The sequence below is a fragment of the Onychostoma macrolepis genome, chromosome 15, assembly GCF_012432095.1.
Source record: "Onychostoma macrolepis isolate SWU-2019 chromosome 15, ASM1243209v1, whole genome shotgun sequence".
NCBI lineage: Eukaryota > Metazoa > Chordata > Actinopteri > Cypriniformes > Cyprinidae > Onychostoma > Onychostoma macrolepis.
Window position 1 is genome coordinate 23,808,041 of NC_081169.1, and position 22,081 is coordinate 23,830,121.

At 37.1% G+C, this 22,081-nt stretch overlaps 2 protein-coding genes across 4 annotated transcripts in view; both read left to right on the forward strand.

Annotated features, from left to right (window-relative positions):
- Positions 1-13,295, forward strand: part of col4a3 (collagen, type IV, alpha 3) — a 49,165-nt gene extending 35,870 nt beyond the window's left edge. For all 3 annotated transcript variants that reach the window (XM_058744970.1, XM_058744971.1, XM_058744972.1), the window contains 26 exons: positions 148-240; positions 332-436; positions 1,066-1,160; positions 1,584-1,734; positions 1,896-2,009; positions 2,201-2,368; positions 2,506-2,595; positions 2,680-2,814; positions 3,892-3,990; positions 4,058-4,147; positions 4,245-4,384; positions 4,533-4,659; positions 4,767-4,847; positions 4,975-5,076; positions 5,161-5,208; positions 5,294-5,479; positions 5,762-5,892; positions 6,474-6,546; positions 6,664-6,735; positions 7,069-7,194; positions 7,279-7,377; positions 7,741-7,935; positions 8,087-8,264; positions 8,396-8,510; positions 10,239-10,411; positions 10,635-13,295. In XM_058744970.1, the coding sequence (XP_058600953.1) occupies positions 148-240; positions 332-436; positions 1,066-1,160; positions 1,584-1,734; positions 1,896-2,009; positions 2,201-2,368; positions 2,506-2,595; positions 2,680-2,814; positions 3,892-3,990; positions 4,058-4,147; positions 4,245-4,384; positions 4,533-4,659; positions 4,767-4,847; positions 4,975-5,076; positions 5,161-5,208; positions 5,294-5,479; positions 5,762-5,892; positions 6,474-6,546; positions 6,664-6,735; positions 7,069-7,194; positions 7,279-7,377; positions 7,741-7,935; positions 8,087-8,264; positions 8,396-8,510; positions 10,239-10,411; positions 10,635-10,701 (3,053 nt within the window). In that variant the 3' untranslated portion in view covers positions 10,702-13,295. The remainder of the gene's footprint in view (positions 1-147; positions 241-331; positions 437-1,065; positions 1,161-1,583; positions 1,735-1,895; positions 2,010-2,200; positions 2,369-2,505; positions 2,596-2,679; positions 2,815-3,891; positions 3,991-4,057; positions 4,148-4,244; positions 4,385-4,532; positions 4,660-4,766; positions 4,848-4,974; positions 5,077-5,160; positions 5,209-5,293; positions 5,480-5,761; positions 5,893-6,473; positions 6,547-6,663; positions 6,736-7,068; positions 7,195-7,278; positions 7,378-7,740; positions 7,936-8,086; positions 8,265-8,395; positions 8,511-10,238; positions 10,412-10,634) is intronic.
- Positions 13,296-13,423: 128 nt separating this feature from the next.
- sst1.2 (somatostatin 1, tandem duplicate 2) lies at positions 13,424-16,943 on the forward strand. The gene is made up of 2 exons (XM_058744978.1): positions 13,424-15,781; positions 16,668-16,943. Exons 1-2 carry the CDS (start codon positions 15,629-15,631, stop codon positions 16,875-16,877), a joined length of 363 nt encoding a protein of 120 aa, XP_058600961.1. The 5' UTR covers positions 13,424-15,628; the 3' UTR covers positions 16,878-16,943.
- Positions 16,944-22,081: the final 5,138 nt, after the last annotated feature.

Below are 22,081 nucleotides of genomic sequence, written 5' to 3' on the forward strand. Positions count from 1 at the left end.
AATTAAAAATATGAGATGTTACACCATAGTTTAACCCCAGGAACTAAGTGTAGAGTGTTGAGCAGTCTAAAGCTGATAGACTTCATCTAAACTTCACCTAACTGGAGAAGAGATTACAGGCTCAGATATTACAGTTGCGTCCCACAGGTGAGAGAGGTTCTCCAGGGCAAGTACGAATGACACCAGGAGACCCAGGTGACCCTGGACTGCCTGGTCCACCTGGTCAACAAGGACCTCCAGGTAGGCAGATGGGATAAAAGGCTTGGCAGATGATAAGTGGATTGAGAACAAGGTTTAAAATAAATAACAATTGTTTTAATGGCTGTTTTAGGTCATGATGGTTGTGGAGGACTTCAAGGATTACCAGGATTGAGTGGGTTAAAAGGAGAGAATGGACCGTCAATGCCAGGAGCTCCTGGATTTACTGGTCCCAAAGGTGGGTCATGTAAACCAATGCAATAAGCCTTCAGAAAAAAAGGTTATTTCTGATAAATGTGACCCTGGATGAAATGTCATAAATGTCAATTTTTTCAATATTGAGATTTATACATCATCTGAAAGCTGAATAAATAAACTTTCCGTTGATGTATGGTTTGTTAGGATCGGACAATATTTGGCTGAGATAACTATTTGAAAATCTGGAATCTGAGGGTGCAAAAAAATCTAAATATTGAGAAAAACGTCTTTAAAGTTGTCCAAATGAAGTTCTCAGCAATGCATATTACTAATCAAAAATGAAGTTTTGATATATGTATGGTAAGAAATTTACAAAATATCTTCATGGAACATGATCTTTACTTAATATCCTTATGATTTTTGGCATAAAAGAAAAATCGATAATTTTGACCCATACAATGTATTTTTGGCTATTGCTACAAATATACCCCAGCGACTTAAGACTGGTTTTGTGGTCCAGGGTCACAAATGTGGAATATGCATTCATTGGTTTTCAGATGTTAAATCATGGTTGTGCATCCAATTTTTGTCTTGGGTTTTTAATGTTGTGGATGGGTGACTTCAAATGATAGCACTCCTCTATGATTTCAATTTCTTTTACTGTTGCAGGTGATAAGGGTGTGAAAGGGAAACAAGGTCCACCTGGTTATGGAAGTGTAGGCCGTCCTGGACCTCCAGGACCACCAGGAAATCCAGGTCCAAAGGTCAGGGCGGTGATACCCATTGTTTCACACTGTTTTGTTACATGATATGTCATAACAAGCTATGTTTAAATATAAGCATGCATAAATGAGTTTTGAGAGCTATGGGAGAAATGGTCAATGAATAGGCCCTAATGCTTACATTTTGGCCTGTTCTCTATAGAAACCTCAGAAGACTTGGAATATAGTAGCAAATTGTATGGGTCACTTTAATTGAGTTTTATATAGCAGTTTTGTCTTTTTTTTTTGTCTCGACAGTCCCTACAACAGAAAGAAAGAAAGTTTAGCAACAAAAAGTATTAGCAACTTAGAAACAAAGTATTAATCATGGTTTTGGAAGTGAAATTAGCTGAAATTAATTATTTTACAATGCATGAGTACAGTTCTGCTTCATTAAAAGGGAGTAAATTTAAATTCCACCTGCAGGGTGAAATAACATTTGGCTCCCCGGGGCCCAAGGGTCGGCAGGGCTTGCCAGGAGATGAAGGGAGCCTTGGGCAACGAGGAGTTTCTGGCCCCCCTGGATTATCAGGATGCCCAGGTCAAAGAGGAAGAGATGGATCACCAGGAGAAAGTGGTTGGTGGATTCCATGCCAATGCACTTAATTTCTTAAGCACAGTCCTTGCCTATAAAATATGCAATATACACAACAAAAGTATACTGTTTCTTTTTTATTCCTTTCTCTCTCTGTGCATCTATTTATTAGTCCATCTCTCACCTGAAAACTGTGCACACAGGTGTGCGGGGTCTTGATGGTTTGCCTGGAGTGGCTGGTGTTCCTGGATGCTGTACGCCAGGAGCCAAAGGTGATGAAGGGCCCTTAGGCATTAAAGGGCTAGATGGACCCAATGGTAAGTAAATCCCACATTTAATGGCTAAAGCTACCATCAATATACCATGGTGTTGGTATGTGGGTGCTAAGGTGGTTTGAGTGGTTGTCTCGCTCATAGCAGGATGAGTTATATGCAAGATGAATTACTTGGGGCTAAGAATGAATTCAAATACCCATAATGATGTTCACTGTGACATATGTTGTCTTTAGGGATGCCAGGGCTGAAGGGGCCACAAGGTGAAACTGGACCACCTGGACAGGGTGTACCTGGTATAACAGGTGAGACTGGAATACCTGGAAAAATCGGAGATGCTGGTTTGGTTGGTATCCGGGGATCAAAAGGTTTCCAAGGTCGGGATGGTTCACCAGGCTTTCCAGGTAATTGACATCTAATTTTTTTTAACTTGGAGGCTGGTCAAACAATTAATGAATAGAGATACTATTTTGTAAAACACAGAAACCAATTTAAGCTGGTTTTCTCCAACAGGCTTAGTGTTCCCTTTGTTTTCCTTCAGGTACACGGGGAGATCAAGGAAATCCTGGAATGACTGGTCCACCTGGAGTAGATGGAAATCCTGGACCACCGGGATTCCCGGGACCCAAAGGTTCAAACACACACACATACAAATTCAGCAATGATTTTTGTTTAAGGTGCTTTTTATATTGGTGTGATGATGATCTCTCATCAGGTTTAATGGGAAGGAATGGAGTACCAGGAGATGTAGGAAACCCCGGGAATCCAGGAGACCATGGGGCCTGTGGTCTCAAGGGACTGCCATCAAATGTTATGAGTCCAGGGGATCCTGGTGACCCTGGCCTACCAGGTGACCCTTTCAACACCTGGTTTACACTTGAATATTCAACTTGAATATGCAAGCCGTTATGTCCATATAATTGACCTATCGGTAAGTCCCGCCCCCCTTAGTTACTGTACCTCCGACAAACAAAGGGAGTTGCTCACTGTCTTACAATGACAGCTGCAGTGTGAAAACCTTGTCCCACAATGTTTTTGCACAATTTTGGACACACAAGGCCACCAAATGGGAATTAAATATTCCATGGAGGGATTTATAAAATATTTAAAAATAAATACGGTTGGTAACTCGAAGGAGGGTTTACAGATCACAATACAAGCGGGAGAAGTCTCATATTACGGTCGGTCATCACGATCGCGGATGACAACATGCAGGATCAACACTGTTCATGTATCGCAGGGTACGATTAAATTAATGTACATTTAACTAGTTTAATATGGAGAGGCACTGAAATGTAGACCTTCATTTATGTGTTTTTGACCTACACTGTACAAGATGCGAGAACAGTCCGCTATTTAGGTTTGTACATTAGCATGGACTCACTAACTTTAACGTTAGCTAGTTTTAGCCAGAGATACCTTGCTAAAGCACAAGATAACATTAACGTTCCGCTTGAGCAGATGAAAATTGTAACTTAATGAGTGTATGACAACCAGAAAATGAACGTTTTTGTCTTCATTTGTATTGGGGTGAATACTTAGGGACATTTTGCTCTGTTTTGTTTGGATTCAGGAAATGTAATAAAATAAATTATATTGCCCATCCTCTCAGGATACCTGGAATCAGTGTTACAAGTACCCCAGGCACATCGTTTTTCCATTTTTGAAGCATAAACCCCATAAAACCGATGCGAGCTTCGGATCTTCCAATGTTTCTCTATGGCACTGAAACCTAAAGATGTCTGAGTTCCGCTCCCCGTGCAACTGATACTCGACTGCCATTGGCTAGTCTGCGTTCGAGGGGAGGGGCTTACCGATAGGTCAATTAGCTTGTCTGTTCCTCAATACAATTTCTGTAATCTCAACCCAGATGATGGAACTGAAAAACTTCACAGACATTATATGCAACATATTTAATACATTTTAGGTCTTCTTGGTTTACCTGGCGCTAAAGGGGAATTAGGACTCCCAGGCAATTATGGACAATGTGGGAAGAATGGAATTCCAGGCAGATCTGGTCCACCAGGTACAGATGCTGAAATCCAAAACTTTCTGTCCACATTAGAACACATCATAAATATTCTGTTTTTCAGGCCCTCCTGGTGACCCTGGCCAGAACGGACTTCCTGGAAATCGAGGTCCTGATGGATACTTTGGGGACCCAGGAGTTATGGGGTTTCCAGGCAAGTTCATACACACCCATGAATCTAAGCCTTGTTTCAACACCATGACGCTTCAGATGTCAGTCATTTCACATGTGCAAATGTGTTACTCTTGCAGGAGTAAAAGGCTTCAAAGGTTTACCTGGTGTTCGTGGGGGGACTGGGACTCCTGGTGTCCCAGGACCAAATGGACCAAAGGGGATCAAAGGTGAACCCAGCCCCCCTGGACCAGGGCCTCGAGGACAACCTGGTGAAAAAGTATCAATTTCCATAATTCAGTTCTTATTGGTGAAAAAAGTGACACTATCACTCTGTTTCAAACCTAGTGGGTTGCCTTGCTGACATCATAGGTACTTTCCTTAAGCCACTCACCCACTCTCTTGCTGTCTTTCTCTTATTCCAACAGGGTGAGCCAGGCTTTCCAGGGCGTAGAGGGGAAAAAGGTGACAAGGGTATATATGGGATGAGCGGTCCCACAGGTTTATCAGGGGCTCCTGGTGAAAGAGGCGAACCTGGAGTACCAGGAGTTCCAGGTATTTAATTTAGAAATGAATTCAATGCTCAAAAAAGTATCTTCATCCCATCACTTTCTCACAGGCACATGAAAGCCTGATTCTATTATCCAATGTCACATTGTCAGGACCCCCTGGAGCTCCGGGTGATGAAGGTTTAAATGGGTTTCCAGGTCCACCTGGATGTGAAGGACCCTGTGGTCCACCAGGTACAATCCCATTCTTGAATTATAAATGTAATGTAACGATCTCATTCTAGAGTTGTAAATGTAATGTAAGAATTCACTTCAGTGGTGCATTGTCTTTTTCCAGTAATGTTCTGTGTTGTTTCTTAAGGTGTTCCTGGTTCAGCTGGAGATCCTGGGCCTCCAGGACTTCGCGGAGACCAAGGCAAGGATGGCTTTCCTGGACCAGCAGGGGATAAAGGAGACAGAGGGCGTAAGATGTCACGCACAAACACACATATGCTCACGTGAAGGGATGTTCTTTTACTTATTAAACAATCTTGATTTTGTTTTTTAGCCCCGGCAATTGGAGCTCCTGGCCCACCTGGCATCAAGGGTGAGAAAGGTAAGTCCAAGAAAGGCCACCCTTCTAATATACAGATCTTAATCTATTAGCCGTGCTTACAGTATGTGTGTATGTTTAATTTCAGGTACTAAAGGCTGTTCTGGACCCCCAGGGCCATGTGGACCACCAGGACCCTATGGTCCAGCTGGAGATATTGGTCCTCCGGGCCATCTTGGGGAAATAGGGCCACGCGGGTTTCCAGGTCCATCTGGTGCCTGTATCAATGGTCCAAAAGGGGAGCAAGGACCTAATGGATCACCTGGCCTACAAGGTGATTAGCTTTCTTTGATTATTAGTGGTGGTTGCTAATTACTATTGCTCATACTTTTTGTTAGCATTTTTTAAAACCCTTTACCCTTTTATACTTGCTACAGACATTAATGATTTTGAAGCTTGTTGAGCAGAGGTGTGCCATTACTTTTCTAAGTGGTTCGATAAAGAAATGTAGAAAAAAACATAGGGACTTGTTCTTTTGAGCAACGACATAGCAACCTGCTATTAATTACTGATTACATGTCTTCTGTTCTGTTTCCGTGTGTATTTTTGAACATAGGACTCAGAGGACCACGTGGGCCTGCTGGTGACCCAGGTCCAGGCATAAAAGGAGATAAAGGCAACATCGGGCCCCAGGGACAAGTGGGATCACCTGGTTGTGCTGGTGACCGGGGACTTCCAGGGTTGCAAGTAAGTGGACACAGAAGGAGATAAATGCACACTCAACTTGGAGATCTCAATTTATTGATGTACTGTAGACTTTTATGAAGTTTTATGTTTTTAGATAAGTTTGCAGAACCATGGAGAAATATTCTGCAATAATGATTGCTGAGGAACCACCATTTTAAACTCAAAAGCATTTATAGTGATTGATATAAGATTTGAAAATGTGAATCAGTGTTATTAGTTTTTACTTTTATAGTTTCATTTTAATTTCAGTTTAAGTCTTGGTATTAGTTATTTGCTTTTGTAATTTTTTATATTTATATAATTTAGTTTTTTAATATGTATTTCTATGTAGCTTTATTTTTTAATTTTTAGTTTTGGTAATTTTAGTACTTCAACATATTTCTAATTTTTAAGAACAGGTTTTTCATGTTTCATTTATATTTTATTTTAATTTCAGCTTTATTTAAATTACCACAAACTATTTCTAATAGTTAAAATAGTTCAAGTTAAGAATAACAAGACTGATTCACATAGAATTTGTTGTTGAGTAAAATGTGGAGTTTGCTTGGTTGATCCAGTCATGAGAACTGTATTGTTTCCAGGGTAGAGATGGAGATCCTGGTTTCAAGGGTCCAAAAGGAAATATAGGGCCATTGGGTTCTACTGGGCCAGTCGGTAAGAAACCTGAATTAAATTTGAATTGATAAAGAAATCTTCAGTTAATGAAACAGATTGACTAGTAGATAAATATGTATTTTATTTAAAATTTGTTTTGCTATACTTGTATTGTAGGCCAAAAAGGACAATGTGGTCCAATTGGGCCTCCTGGATTAAAAGGTTGTAAAGGAACTCCTGGAACTAAAGGTTAGGTTTTAAATACTGGCATAATACAACTTTTATCATCATTTTAATAACAATTAAAAATTAAGTAATTGCAGAAACAGTCATGTCTTGTATATTATTTTATGAGGAAATCACAAAAACTTGCAGTCCTGAAATGTCCCAAAAGTGTAGATGCGTAAGCCACAGGAATACAGTAATATTGTGAAAATGAAAAAAGTCAATAAAAATGCAAATGTGAGATAAAAAACACAGCTTTACTGAGGAAACGACAAACATTTCAGTCACAACATGGCCTTCCCCAGTGCCTAATCATATTGTTTTATGAACATTTTCCCACTCTTTGTGAATATTTAGGGCCTAAAGGGTGTGATGTTGTGGCTCAGGTCATGACTCTCCCAGGAGACCCTGGTTTCCCTGGACAAGTCGGGGAAAAAGGAGAACCAGGAGAACAAGGATCTCAAGGGCTACGAGGTCCAGAAGGTACAATGCCACAAACACAATGCTCTAATTTTCTCTGAAGTTTTATAATTTCATCTTATATTTGCATAATTACCCACCTTTTAGGAACACAAGGTCAAAGGGGAAGCAGAGGTACAGATGGAGGTGCTGGACGAAAAGGGGCACCTGGACGAAAAGGAGACACTGGCCCAAAAGGAACAAAAGGTAAGTCTTAAAACTTAAGACACCTAGAGGGTTTTCTATTTGAACTATAGCTAATAATACACTATCATAAAATTAAAAATAAAAAAGTTTCGGATCTGTAACAGTTTTTTAAAGAAGTCTCTTGTGTTCAAATTTATTTGATCAAAAATACAGTAAAACAGTAATAATGTGAAATGTTTCTATTTTTGTACACTTTAAAATGTCACATGATCACTGTAATTTGCTGACCTGATGCTCAAAAACATTTCTTATTATTAGCACAGTTGAAACAGCTAAATATTTTTCTGAAACCTTGATACATTTGTTTACTGACTCCAAACTCCAAACAAATCATGTAAAAACAAACCTTGTTTGTCTCCTAAGGTTTTCCCGGTTTGTCAGGCGAAGTGGGTCCCAAGGGTTCACAAGGTCCATCTGGCACAAAAGATGGATTCCTTTTTACCAAGCATAGTCAGAAAACATCGTTACCAGCCTGTCCTCCTGGGTCAAAACATGTATACTTTGGATATTCGCTTCTCTTCATCAACGGCAATAACCGCGGACATGGACAAGACCTAGGCATGAAACACAGACAGAACATTCATACGACAACTCATGCACATACAGATGCACACAATGCAAATAGACATAGATGTGGGAACACATGTTTACATACACAACAGTTATGAGCGCAGATTTTCACAGTCTGTGTGCACTTGTGTGTTTGTAGGAACTGTGGGAAGCTGTTTGCAAATGTTCTCCACCATGCCTTTCCTGGTGTGCAATCCCAATGACACATGTTACTATGCCTTTCGAAATGATTACTCCTATTGGCTGGCTACAGACACACCGATGTCTCCCGACATGGGATTAATATCTGGTGGTTTGTTGGCTAATTATATCAGCAGGTAAATGTGGAGCCTGCGTTTCTTCAGTAGTGCTTGTATCATTTTGTTAATGAGGTGGTGTAAGTCAGTTTGTATTATTATCTGTGGAAAGATAATATAAGTTCAACTATCTTTCTTTCAATTCCTCAAAGGTGTTCAGTATGTGAGGCGCCAACTAATGTAATAGCAGTTCACAGCCAGACCATGGAAATCCCAGCGTGCCCTAGAGGATGGCTTCCACTATGGAAAGGTTACTCCTTTGTAATGGTAAGAGGCAGCTATTATTTACAAACCGTGTCAATAAAGACATCTTGATAGCTTGAAAGACATCTATATGGTAGTGTATTATTGAAAGCATTTAGCACCTTGAGTTCTTATGATCTATGAATGAATGAGGCATTTATATAGTGCTTTATCGTGTATTAACCCTGCTTAGCTTTATCAACCCTGCTTAGCTTCCATGGGCAACCGGTCTTGGGCTGCAGGGTGATATGGCTGTGGCCAATGCTAATACTATGCAGTATAGCTGTTGGGTGAAGTTCAGTATTAAAATGAAAATCAAAGCTTGTACTTCAAAAAAATGTTTCAGTATTTTTATAAATAGCAACAAGCATTTTTATCATGCTTTATTTTTGAAATATTGCAACAAAAATGGTTTGGGGTCATTTTGGTCACAATAAATTAGTCATTAGTGACAGTAAAGACTTTTCAAATAAATGCTGTCAACTTTCCATTCTTAAAAAAAAAAAAAAAAATCCACAAAAAATATTAAGCAGCACAGCTGTTTTCAGCATTGAGGATAATAAAAAATGTTTCATGAGCAGCAAATTGACATATTATGATAAGTTCTGATGGATCATTTGACACTGAAGCCTGGAGTAATGACTTCTGAAAATTCAGTTTTACCATCACAGGAATAAATTATATTTAAAAATATATTAAAACAGCAAACAGTTCATATTATTTAATAATATTGCTGTTTTACTGTATTTTTGATCAAATAAATGCAGCCTTGCTGAGCATGTAAATGGTAACACGTATACATTCACTGTATATGGGTCATTCTTCATTTGCGTTGGCAAGTGGTGTCCCTCTACTTTACAACAGTTTAAATAAACTTTAAATACCAATAAATCATAAAATGTTTGTATTCTGTAGGGTAAACACAATTTGTGCACTGTTACTAGTGACATTTTTATTTTAAAATACATATTTAATTGAGTTTGAGAGATTGCATTTGTAACAAAATATACATGTTCCCACCATACCTTAGAGAGGTATCATGGAATGTGATGGCAACAATATAACATTTTTAACAAAAATTAAGTGGTTATGTTGTGAATATAGATTTTATTGAACATGTACAATTTTATTAAATTGCTTTTAAAAATACATATTTTGTTATATTTAAGAAAAAAGTTGTTTCCCCCAAATTCATGTCTGTGGTGTTACAACAATGGATGTCGCCTCTTTAAGAAAAGGGAGAATTCAATTTGGACTACTTCCTGTGTGTAAAGGTCACTGCAGGTGCTGGATGATCTGAGATATGTATGGGGAGTACATTCTTTCTCATTAATTTTCTTAAAATTGACTACATTTCTGACAATTTCATATGTCGCACTTTATAAGTGTCTGTGGTGTTATGTTGATAACTTGCAGATCTGACACTCTTACAATCTTAATATTTTCAAAATGTCCCCTGATCTTGAAATCATCATGATGGCAGCCTCCATTTTACAAAAGTCAGAATTTAGGCTGATATTTCTGCAGTGTTACTGTCTTTCCTGGCAAAATGTTACTTCAATTATTGGTAACACCAAGTGTTTGATTAAAATTGTTGAAAAAAATAAAAAAATGGAAATGTTCTAAAGCTTCTATTTTAATAGATATAACATATTAAACTAATTTTAAATGCATAGCAATATATATAAACTGCCTCTCATTTGCCACCCCAATTGAAGAATGTAACTGTGCTTGTTCTGATTTATTCCTTAGCAAACGGGTGCAGGTGCAGAAGGTTCCGGGCAGCCGCTGATTTCTCCTGGATCCTGTCTGGAAGAATTCCGGAAGATTCCCTTCATAGAGTGTCATGGTCGTGGCACCTGCAACTTCTATCCTGATTCCTTCAGCTTCTGGCTTGCATCACTTGATCCTAGCAGAATGTTCAGGTACAAGAATTTTGAAGATTGAAAGTTTTACTTGAATCCGATTTGCCAATTTGATCTAGATGAAATAGAAGTAAATATTTTTCCCTTAAAAGGACAACTCTCTTCCAGTCTATCTTCACATTTCACTGCTTAAATCATAAACTAGAATTGATTTTAAAATAATACTGTTATATGAAATAAACAACTTTAGGAACCTTTATCCTTTTTTATTCTCATTCCTCAGTATTCCAATCCGCCAGACAGCAAGACAGCAAGACATCAGCCGCTGTCGGGTCTGTATGAAGCAGTAGTTTTTAAGTCAGAGCTAGGTGGCCTTAGTAAAAGACTTGAGCTATGAACTTCCATTCGCAGACTTGTGTAATGTCAGTAAGATCTGTTAAGTCAGCCCTCAAGTGCTTCACCTGAAACAACTGGATAAATAGTTCTGCCCCACGAGTGAGTGTCATTATGTTTGCTGTAGTCCAGTCCAGGAACAGTTCACTCAGAAACGAACATTTGCTAAAAAATATACTCGCACTCAGGCCAAGATGTAGATGAGTCTTAATCAGAACCAGATTTGGAGAAACCGGTCATTACATCACTTGCTCACCAATGGATCTTCTGCAGTGAATGGGTGCCGTCAGAATGAGAGTCCAAACAGCTGATAAAAACATCACAATAATCCACACCACTCCAGTCCACAAGCTGTGAAGTGATAAATTGCATGTTTGTAAGAAACAAATCCATCGCTTCTGGCCAAGATACAAGCCCATAATCCATAATAACACTTCCTTCAGTGAAACAGTCCATCTTTTGTTGACGTCTCACATCAACATTTGGTTAGTCAGTTGTTTTGCACCAAAAATACCTTCATAGTTTTCACTTTTAAATGGTGCTTGATCTGTGCATATTTCTGTCCTGATTCAGAAGAGACTTTTTTTTTTTTTCACTGGAGAAAGCAATATTATAGATAGAGGACTCATATTTCAGCTGAAAACAATGGTTTTCAATGGCCAGAATTGTGTGGATTACTTTTAGATTGAGATGTTTTTTTTATCAGCAGTTTGGACTCTCATTCTGACGGCACCCATTCACTGCAGATAAATAAGCAAACTCCTCTACATCCTAAATGTTGAAGGTGAGTACATTTTTAGAAAGTTTTCATTTTGGGATGAACTATTCCTTTAATGAGTGGAATGATACAGTTATGGGTGAAGCAGTTGTTTGTTTTTTAAACACTTTTCAGCCATTTCAGCATTCTTTGTTTTGGATTCGCTAAATCCAAGGTACCACTACCAGCCCAGTGTTTTTCACTTCCAAGAATTCTTCAGCATTCTTTTCTTTTTCTTTGACATGTCCAGCACTTATAAATGTGTTTTTCTCTCAAAATGACTCGTAACAGAATTTGGAGTGACTTCAGTTCAGCTACTTCTCATTACTAAACTATTTTTCATTTGTAGTTAATTAGGAATGACTTTTGTGTGTGGGAATAGCAATAGTAGGCCATTAGAAAATCCTGGCTAGATTCAAGTGAGCATTGAGAAACCGGCTCGGTGAATAATAATTTGAGCTCAGATTGCTCATATTGAGCATGAACTGTGTATAATTAATTTGGTATTTAAAACAGAAACAAAATAGTTCATCTATGCTCTAGTAATGCTACTGAAAAATAGTTTAGTAATTAAAGTTTAAATATTTTGTTCATTTTTGTCATTATTAATTGTTAACTAATACACTTGACGTTAATGTCTTCCTTAGTAACACTCTATAAACAAATATGTTAATGTTACTAATAATCAAATAGTAATAAATTGCAAAGAGTCTTCTGAATTCCCATATATATATATATATATATATATATATATATAAATCCTTTAAGTAATTCCCTAAATATCATGAATTAAAATTCAGTAGTTCCCTGCTTATGTATTTTGGATGTGGGTGCAATTGTCAGTGTAAGCCAGGTGTGCTTATCATTTGGACTATGATTTTCCGCTTTAGTATACAAATACTTTACTATAGATATACCTGCTATTAGGACTTTATTCAAGAAAGAATTAAAGTCTTGTTTCTTATTGTTCAAAACTGCTTGTCCAAAGCTGTTTTTGGTGCTGAGGTTTTGCAAATGTTATATAAGCTTGTTCATATTTAACGAGTTAATGGTGCTATTTGTTAGATTATGAAAAAGGAAAAGAAACTTGAGAAATGTTGAGACAGAGACAAAGTGTGTTTATGTGTAGTCATTATGTGAATTTACCAGACACTTATTATAGCATTGCATTAAGGAGCTTTCCCCATGACTCGTATTCAGTTGTAATCAATTGTATACTGTAAACAGGAATTGTAATGAATTATTACATGTAAAATCTTGTCAACGCCAAATCAACTGAGAAATTAGGAGTGTAGTCTTGACAACACTTCCTCTACATAAAAAAATGAAAACTGTCGTTATCGTGTCGTCACCTGCTTTATCGCAGATCTATTGCACTCAGTCAGGTGTATATTTCTGGTCTTTTTCTGTACTAAACGACATAAAGCTCACAAATAATGTGTTTTGTGCTTTCATAATTGCAACTAAAATCAAGATTGCACATGTTTAGTATAGAAATTAATGGTCTCTTTTTTGACTGCAGTGTTTAATAGCTCAAGAACGGTATAATAGAAAATCCTATAATGGTTTTTGTCAGAATAATAAAAAAAATGTGTATATTTTGAATATTTCTGTAGAAAATGTCTATGTATAGTATAAGATCCCAATAACATCTCAGTTCTCTTCTATACAGATTTTAATTGGCCAATTTTATTTTATTTTTTATACTCCATCAGGCCATAAATAAAGAATATTGTGTTTGGATGTGTAGTAACATTGCACTAATTGAATAAATAATCTTTTGGATGAAATGTATATATACTCATGTTTATTTATATATATTTCGACTATATAGGTTATTATATATAAATATTAAGGAAGTAACGGCACATATTTGTAGGCTACCAAACATTTACCGTAAAATAAAGTGTTGTTTTAATCACTGCATGTGCATAACTTATCTGCTTAATGCCATTTAAAACTCAGATTTTTCCCCTTAGGATGAGACAATATAGTTTAAATTGATATACTTTGATATTGGGAATACCAAAAAAAAATTATGAAAAATAATGAAGGACACAAAGTGAGTTGCTGCCGCATGTTTCAAGTTGTCTTAAACATGCTTTATAAGCACTACAAACTAAATCATAAACCTACCGCCCTACTGTTAAATGTGTGTGTCAAATGTTTAATATATGAATTCAAAATTTTATGTAACCTGGTGTTGAATAATTTGTTTGCCTTTCATAAGTCATGTCTGCTTAAGGCTGACCACAAGATGTCAGGCCAGAGTCTTTTTTGAATACCTAATGCAAAGTTTTTTTTTTTTTTCACTTTTGCTATGTAATTTTGAGTTTGGCTTTGAAAATTCTCTATAAACACTAGTTTATAAAATTAACTCTTTTTTTTCTAGTAGGTCGTGACCTCGTAACAACATCATTTAAAGCTTAAATTGAATGTGACATTACATGACTGCACATTCAAAAGCCCCAGTTTAACTTTTTCTTACTAAACGCTACAACCTGGGACTTAAAATAGTCAGAAATATAAATAAATTAACATTGGAAAAGTTTTTTGGAAGGCTGTCTGTAAAAATTAAGGTTCTTTATTGGCATCTCTGGTTCCATAAAGAACATCCATTGCACAAAAGGTTGTTAATAGTGGATAAAGGTTCCTTAAATTATTAAAATGTTCTTCATACTAAAAAAGAAAATGGTTATTTTAAGAACTGTTTACTGAAAGGTTATTTGGGAAACCAAAAATGGTTCTTCTATGGCATCACTGCGAAAACCACCTTTTGAAAGCTTTACTTTTCAATGCAAAACTCACTAGCAGAGTTTTGGATGGTTGGCAAGGCATTGTTATGCTGTTGCTAGGGTGTTCTGGTTGGTTGCAAAGTGGTTACTTACTAGCCAAAGTCAAAAAGGCCTACCGCCATCATATTCTTCAATTCTAATAGTTCTTCAGTGGCATTGCTGTGAAAACTTTTTGGAATCTTTATTTTCAAGACTGCAGATGGTTGCTTACTGGCCCATATTAAAAGAGCCCAATTCCTCTAAATTATATTCTGGTCTCAAAATATGGTTTGAGGGGTTTAAGAGCCATATAATCAAAAGTGATACTTGTCTTAGTATAATATGTCTTCTACTGAAAGGTTTACGTTATTTGTGACCCTGGACCACAAAACCAGTCTTAAGTCGCTGGGGTATATTTGTAGCAATAGCCAAAAATACATTGTATGGGTCAAAATTATAGATTTTTCTTTTATGCCAAAAATTATTAGGATATTAAGTAAAGATCATGTTCCATGAAGATATTTTGAAAATTTCTTACTGTAAATGTATCAAAACTTAATTTTTGATTAGTAATATGCATTGCTAAGAACTTCATTTGGACAACTTTAAAGATGTTTTTCTCAATATTTAGATTTTTTTTTTGCACCCTCAGATTCCAGATTTTCAAATAGTTGTATCTCGGCCAAATATTGTCCGATCCGAATTTAGAAAAATTGACACTTAAGACTGGTTTTGTCATCCAGGGTCACATTTGGGCTTTGTTTTCTAATCCATATCACAGCTGCACTATAACTTTCATCAATGCTTTGAAAGTTAATTCAGAATTCACTAATAATTAAATTCATTCATTTATCTCTACAGTGCAAATGGAAATGTTCCCAACAGCACAAACGCTTGTACTTCTTGAGTTAACACTTCAAGAAACACACATTAAACTCTTCATTCAGAATCAATTAAGTTTATAAAGGCTTTTATTCTTCGCTTCTGCCACGGTATGTGTGCTTCAGAGCAACGGAGACGCACACCCAGGCATTTCTCTGTTGTATTTGTTTTAGATTAGCTGAACAAACCTGAATCCATTCAGTCTAATGCTTTTATTGTAGCCCCCATTGTCAAGTTGCAATTCGTTCATTTGCGTTATCTAAATGAGAGTGTTTCCCATTAGTGTGGGACCAGAAGATTCTAAATGCTTTATGACATCACAATCCACTATCACCCAGCAACCTGGGCAGCTGTCAGTCAACCGTACGAGTGTAAGGACACTTTAAAAAGAGCGCTTAGAATTCCCGAGGGTCCAGAACCAGAACCACAGCTACAAAGAGACACTCCGTGAGCGGAAGAGAGAGGTTTGAGATGAGACTGTGTGAGCTGCAGTGTTATTTGGCCCTGTTGGGTCTGTCCCTTATGCTATGTGGCCGCAGTGCAAATTCACAGCTAGAACCGGACATGGACTTCCGTCATCGCAGACTTATGCAGAGAGCAAGAGCGATTGGACAGGCTACACAGGTGAGTCTCAAACTAACATTAACACAAAGTCTGAGGCCTGCATTTATCAGCTAGCATCTGGTTTTCCATTGTCTGCATGTTCAAGGCTGCCATGCATCGCAAACTCACATTCAACTAACTATATCGAATGATAGATAGTTCCTTCAAAATTGGTCATTTACTCACCCTCATATCATTCCAAACAGGTACAGACTGACTTTCTAATGCGGAACACAAAAGAAGCATTTCAACTGTTTCTGTCCATATGTTCAAAGTCAGTAGAGTCCAAAACAATGTTGGACCCCACTGATTTCAATGTATTGACAAAAAAAAAAAAAAAAAAAAATCTTCTTTTGTGTTCTGCAGAAGAAATAATGTTTAGAACGATATGAGGGTGAGTAAATAATGACAATTTCAGTACATTTTTGGGTGGACTATCCCTTTAAATAAAGCAACTACATGTATTTCAGGTTGCAGAAATGCTCAGTTTGTTTAATGCTCTAGTTCATTCTGCTTTTAATAGATGATTAAATCGGAAATAACTACAATCCACATCTAATTCTATAGGAAGACATCATTACTTCCAGTCCCTCTTTCTCTCTCACTCCCGTAGCCTACACACATTTCTAAATGACCCTCTGTTTTTCTCATTTACGTCTTGGCAAGTAAATGCATTATCTTTTACTATACAGGAACTCTGAGTTAATGGAATGCATTTAGTTCTAATCAAAACGCACATTGCCCAATAAATACAAAATGGCTTTTCTCCTTTAGCTTCGGTTACCTCATGTATACCTTGATTTTAGCGCACCATTAGCTTTACTAGACAGTGTTTATTCTTCAAATAAAAGGGGGGAAATTAACTGAAATACTGATCCCATTTTATATGTCTTAACATTTCTCTCAGGACTGGACTAAGAAAGATGTAGAGGAGCTCCTTTCCCTGCTTTCCATGCCTGAAATGGAGATGCGCGAGACTGATGTATCAACGGCAGGTGAAAACGAGGACCTGCGCGTGGAGCTAGAACGTTCGGCGGAAAGCTCGAACCACCTGCCCGCTCGGGAACGCAAAGCGGGATGCAAAAACTTCTACTGGAAGGGCTTCACTTCCTGCTGAGGCCCTCACTTGATATTGCCAATTAACACCTTGAATCTCTTGCTAAGCTAACTGCTGTGGTCAAACCACAAGTTAATTGGTTCTGTCAGTCAATCGATTGATTGTAAGTTAATACAATTCTAAATAAAGAATAAAAATAAAAATGAAAGAGCTTTTTGTTGTGAATGACATGATGGTGTATAGCCTACATTTAAAATGCTATCTATCCTTTGAACTACATTTGTGAGGCAACATTAGCATTAATGATATGTGTGTGTTTGTTTATGTGATGTCACAATGGTGATTAGTGGTAATAAACAAGCATTAAGGATCATTCCATTCTATTAAACATGATGAGAAGCACAACACACCAATATGATCAAGAATGACAAAGGAGAGAAAGATGGAAAACATTCTGTTTAGAATGTTTGTAGACGCCCCCGTCCACCTTTCCGCCATTAAAAGCCATGTGTCCTCATCTTCAGACGAGCATGCATGACTGACGGAACATCTATGAAGAGAACAAATAACTCACGCATCATTTGCACTCTCGCTCTCTCGCGCACACACTCCAGTTTGATGTGTTCTTCATTAGCGTGTTATTGCTGTGAAAACAGACACTGCTCCATGACTGGAGCTCCGTCCCTTGAGGCTCGCGCACGAACGCGCAGACAGGGTGGAAAAGGCTGTTAGTCAGTTGTAATTGTTATTTAATTATGGTCCTGAAAGCACCGCAAATATTTCGACACATCTGGACTGTTTGATTAGCAAGCTTGAGAAGAGACTTCGTCAGGCATTATGAACGGCTCTCTGCTGCTGTGTTTACAGAGTACACACTTTTTCACTGTGTGTGTGTGTGTGTGTGTGTGTGTGTGAGAGGTTTAGGCTACACATTATTCTTACACTCTGTCATTTTACCTATAGAAAATGACAAGCTTGCAGTAGAATAACCATATGGTATGTGGGTAGGCCTGTATGTGAGTGACATTTTCTATATTGTTTGAGCCACTGTAAAAAAGAAAAATGGGTGCATAAGGATTTTCTTTAAGAAAATCAAAACAATATCTCTAATATCTTTAATTTCTCCTAGTAAAAATGAGATTAAATGGAGAGCAAATGACACTTTTGTCTAACTATATACACACACACACACACACACACATATATATAAATATATATATATATATATATAGTTTCTAATTATATATTTTTTATTGAAAAGAGCTATAAGAGCTATAAAAGGGCAGTTATATTTTCATCTGGATAGGAAGGAAAGATTAGCAATAATCTCTCTCTCATGCACACATATACCCGCAGAAAGATTTTCCATGTTATTCCCTCATAATTCCCCTCATCCAGCTAAAACAAAACAAAACACAAATATCCCACAATCCCTCTGTTATGAGGACAACAATAGGCCCAACGCATGAATTGAGTGTATCTTCTCTGTCCACACAGCTTTAGCAAAGCCAGTGATGTGTCACACTCTCTGAACAAAAGACTCATTACTGTCTTTCACGATCCCCTCAGCATGCAAAAATAGGTGAAGGAAAACAGGCACACGGCCAATGTTATTTCAATTCATTGCAGTGCAGCTAATATATGGTATTTTGTTACTTAACTATTTTTTATTTTAGTCTGGTCAGATGGAGATACACTGGCGACTGTGTCTGCAGCTGTCAATCAAACCAATTAGTTATGCAACATTGAATGTAATGAGTCATCATGTCAGCTGGTCGATTTCTCTTTATCAGCTCTCGCTGCCTGCCCACAACCAACTGTTATTTCTCAGGGAGACATATTTAATTTTGTTTATGTTTAGTAAAAATATTTGCAAATGTTGCAAGGTGATGCTGCCAAACTGCTGTTAAAGGGCTAGTTCACCCTAAAATGAAAATTATGTCATTAATTACTCACCCTCATGTTGTTTCAAACCCATAAGACCTTCGCTCATCTTCAGAACACAAATTAAAATATTTTTGATGGAATCTGAGAGCTGTCTGACCCTCCCATAGACAGCAATGCAACTGAAATGTTCCCAAGCCCAGAAACGTAGCAAGGACATCAGTAAAATAATCCACGTGACATCAGGGGTTCAACCGTAATTTTACGAGGCTACGAGAATACTTTTTGTACTTTATTCAACAATTCGTCTCCGCATCACCCTAGTGCCATTTTGGAGAGTATCTGCTGGATGTAAACAATGTATGCTATTGTGTGTCAGCTGCGTCACGCCGGATACGTTGTATATTCCAAAATGGCGCTATAGGGTGATGCGGAGGAGACAAATTGTTGAATAAAATCGTTATTTTTTTCGTTTCAATAAATGAAGACTTTTATAATTAATAATAATTTTCTTTTAATAATTAATAATACTAATTAGTCATTTATTATTATATTAGTATTAGTTTATATTTTGTTATTTTTATAATTGCAATAATATGTATTATTATTTTTAATAAATAAGTCAATAAGTCGATTAGACAGTGGTAATAAAAAATATTAATAATAATAATTGTTAAAAAATAATAGAAGTTTAATTTATGCTCTCATTTAGATAAATATTTTGATAAATGTGTGTGAGCGAGTGTGATTACGTACATGTGCGTGGCCTTAACGGAATCATTAGTCTGTGAACGACACAGGCAATCATCAAAGAATTATTCAAACAACACAAATCACAATCACTCATCCATTTGAGAGACACAGCACGGCTTCCTAAACACAGTGGTGTGTGCGTTTGAGTGTTTATGTGTGTTTTGAGAAGACCAGCATGCTGTCTGCACACACTGAGCTGGTCCATTAGCCTTTGAGGCCTTAAACACTCCCTACAATTCATACCATTAAACTCCATTTAACATTCTTCCCACTGCTAGGCCACCTATCAAGCTCTCTCTAGCATGTGTGTGCGTTGTATATGGTTTCATAGGCTCTGATACTGATGGAAGCTGACTGAACTGATGAGAGACAGTGGCTTGGTCAGAGGTCTATTACATCACACCCTGGCAACTAACATCGAGAATACACAACTGAACTCATGCATGTGCACACACAAACAAACAGATTCTCTCAGGTCAAAACGTTTAAAGGGATAGTTCAAAAGACCAACAATTTTGTTATTATTTTCTGGTAGGCTAAATTATTTAAAATTAATCAATTTGGATAAATAAAGTTTTTTTCATACATATGTATATTAAAATATGGCTCGATACGGACATTTAATAAAAAAAATTAAAAAAAAGTTGTTTGTTTGTCAGTTTGTGAATCAATTTACACTGTATGGTTTTTATTCACTAAAAAGAATCTAAACTAAAAAGACTCATAGAGTAGGCTAATTTCGTAAATAGGACTCCACAGGTTGCGTTGTATGTTTTTGATTCACTAAAAAGAACCGGCTCATTAGAGTCATATGTTTGAGAATCAGACTACTACACTCATGTTGTGTTTATATGTGTAGCACTGTAGTCGGCGGGACAACTCAAAAAGAAAGTTGTTTTTTGTCATTATTCCTCGGTACACGGTCTTTTATGACATCACATTCAACGCAGACTGCGAACTCACATTCTAAACTCAGATAAAATATGATTAATTGGTGTGACGCTGAAGATTCATCAATGGGCAGCGGTACAGTTACACTACGTCGGAGCAGGAAACACTGGTTCGTGGCTTTTATCGTAATTGTTGCGTGTTTTATCTACATTACCGAAGAGACCTTCAATTAAGCATCTTATTTGAAAGTTTTCTACCGCAGCAAAGTTCTAATGAGGTCCTGTATCTACCAAAGTGTTCAGCACAAGCCAGTGAAAAGCATCGCCTCCTAGTTATTTTACACCGACATTAAATTAACTTCATTACCAGCACACTGCACCATCAGCAGGGAAAGAACATTAGAGAAATGAGCCAGCACAAATATGTCCACTTCTGCCTCCAAATCCCCATTTAAACTCGCTTAAAGTTCTACCTCCTCAGTGACTCATATAGAAAATTACTGTAGGATAAACCGAAGCCAGACTGTACACTCAACTGCCTCAGCTGTAGAACAGCAATATGTTTTCCTCCATCATTAAAACACTTTAGAGGACTCCTTTATTGTGTTGCAGTGTTTCTGTATAGACAAATTGGGTCAGTTGAGGGTCAGTAAGATATTTTTGACATGATCCAACCCACACAAATACAGAAAGAAAGAAAGAAATTAACCAGATGTGATGTGCTTTTTTCTATTTCTAATTAATTTGTGTATGCACAAGTTTTTGTCAGATGTCTTTTGCAGATATTTTGCTACTCTTGTGTTGCCAAGTGATGAGCTCACGTTTAAGTGATGACAACTGTTGTTTTCTCACACACTGATCTTGATACTTCTCTGATGCAGTTTTTATAAATATCGTGCTGGTGGGCGCATTTATGAAGATTAACATTATGAATGAATGCTTTGCTTTTGAACCACTATGATGCATCATAATGGTAATAGAATAACATATTTTTAATGCATAAAACTGAACTATTTTAAATGCATTTTTCTATATTTTCAGGAACTAGTTCACCCAAAAATGAAAATTTGCAAAAAATGTACTCACCCTGAGGCCATTCCAGATGTAGATGAGTTTGTTTCTTCATTGTTATGGATTATTGGACTGGTAATTTGGCCAGAAGTGGCAGTTTAAAATTAAAACACCTTACTGATGGATTTGTTTCTTACAGACATGCAGTTTTCCTCCTGTAGTTTTTCCACTAACAAGATGTTAATAAATGGATTGGAATCATGTTGATCTCTTGTGGATTATTGTGATGTTTTTATCAGCTGTTTGGACTTTCATTCTGACGGCACCCATTTACTGCAAAGGATTTATTTGTAAGCAAGTGATGTGATGCTAAATTTCTCCAAATCTATTCTGATGAAGAAGACGTCTTGGATGGTCTGAGGGTGAGTAAATATTCAGCAATTGTTTTTGTGTGTAAACTATGCATTTAATACTGCTTTGTGTAATCTTTTCAAATTTAAATATCTCAGTAAAGGCTATTATTTGTCACATGTAGTATTTTTATGATTTTAAGTTGGTGCTCTGAGGCCGTGGAATAATGTGTCTGGGTTCTTTTCATCATCTTCACACCAACAAATTAAACTCATTAAATCACAGATGCTTGAAGCAGACTTGATGATACATCCCTGTTAAAATATTCTGTTGTTAAATCATCATGTCCTATGGGAAAGCTAGTTTGGCTGTTTT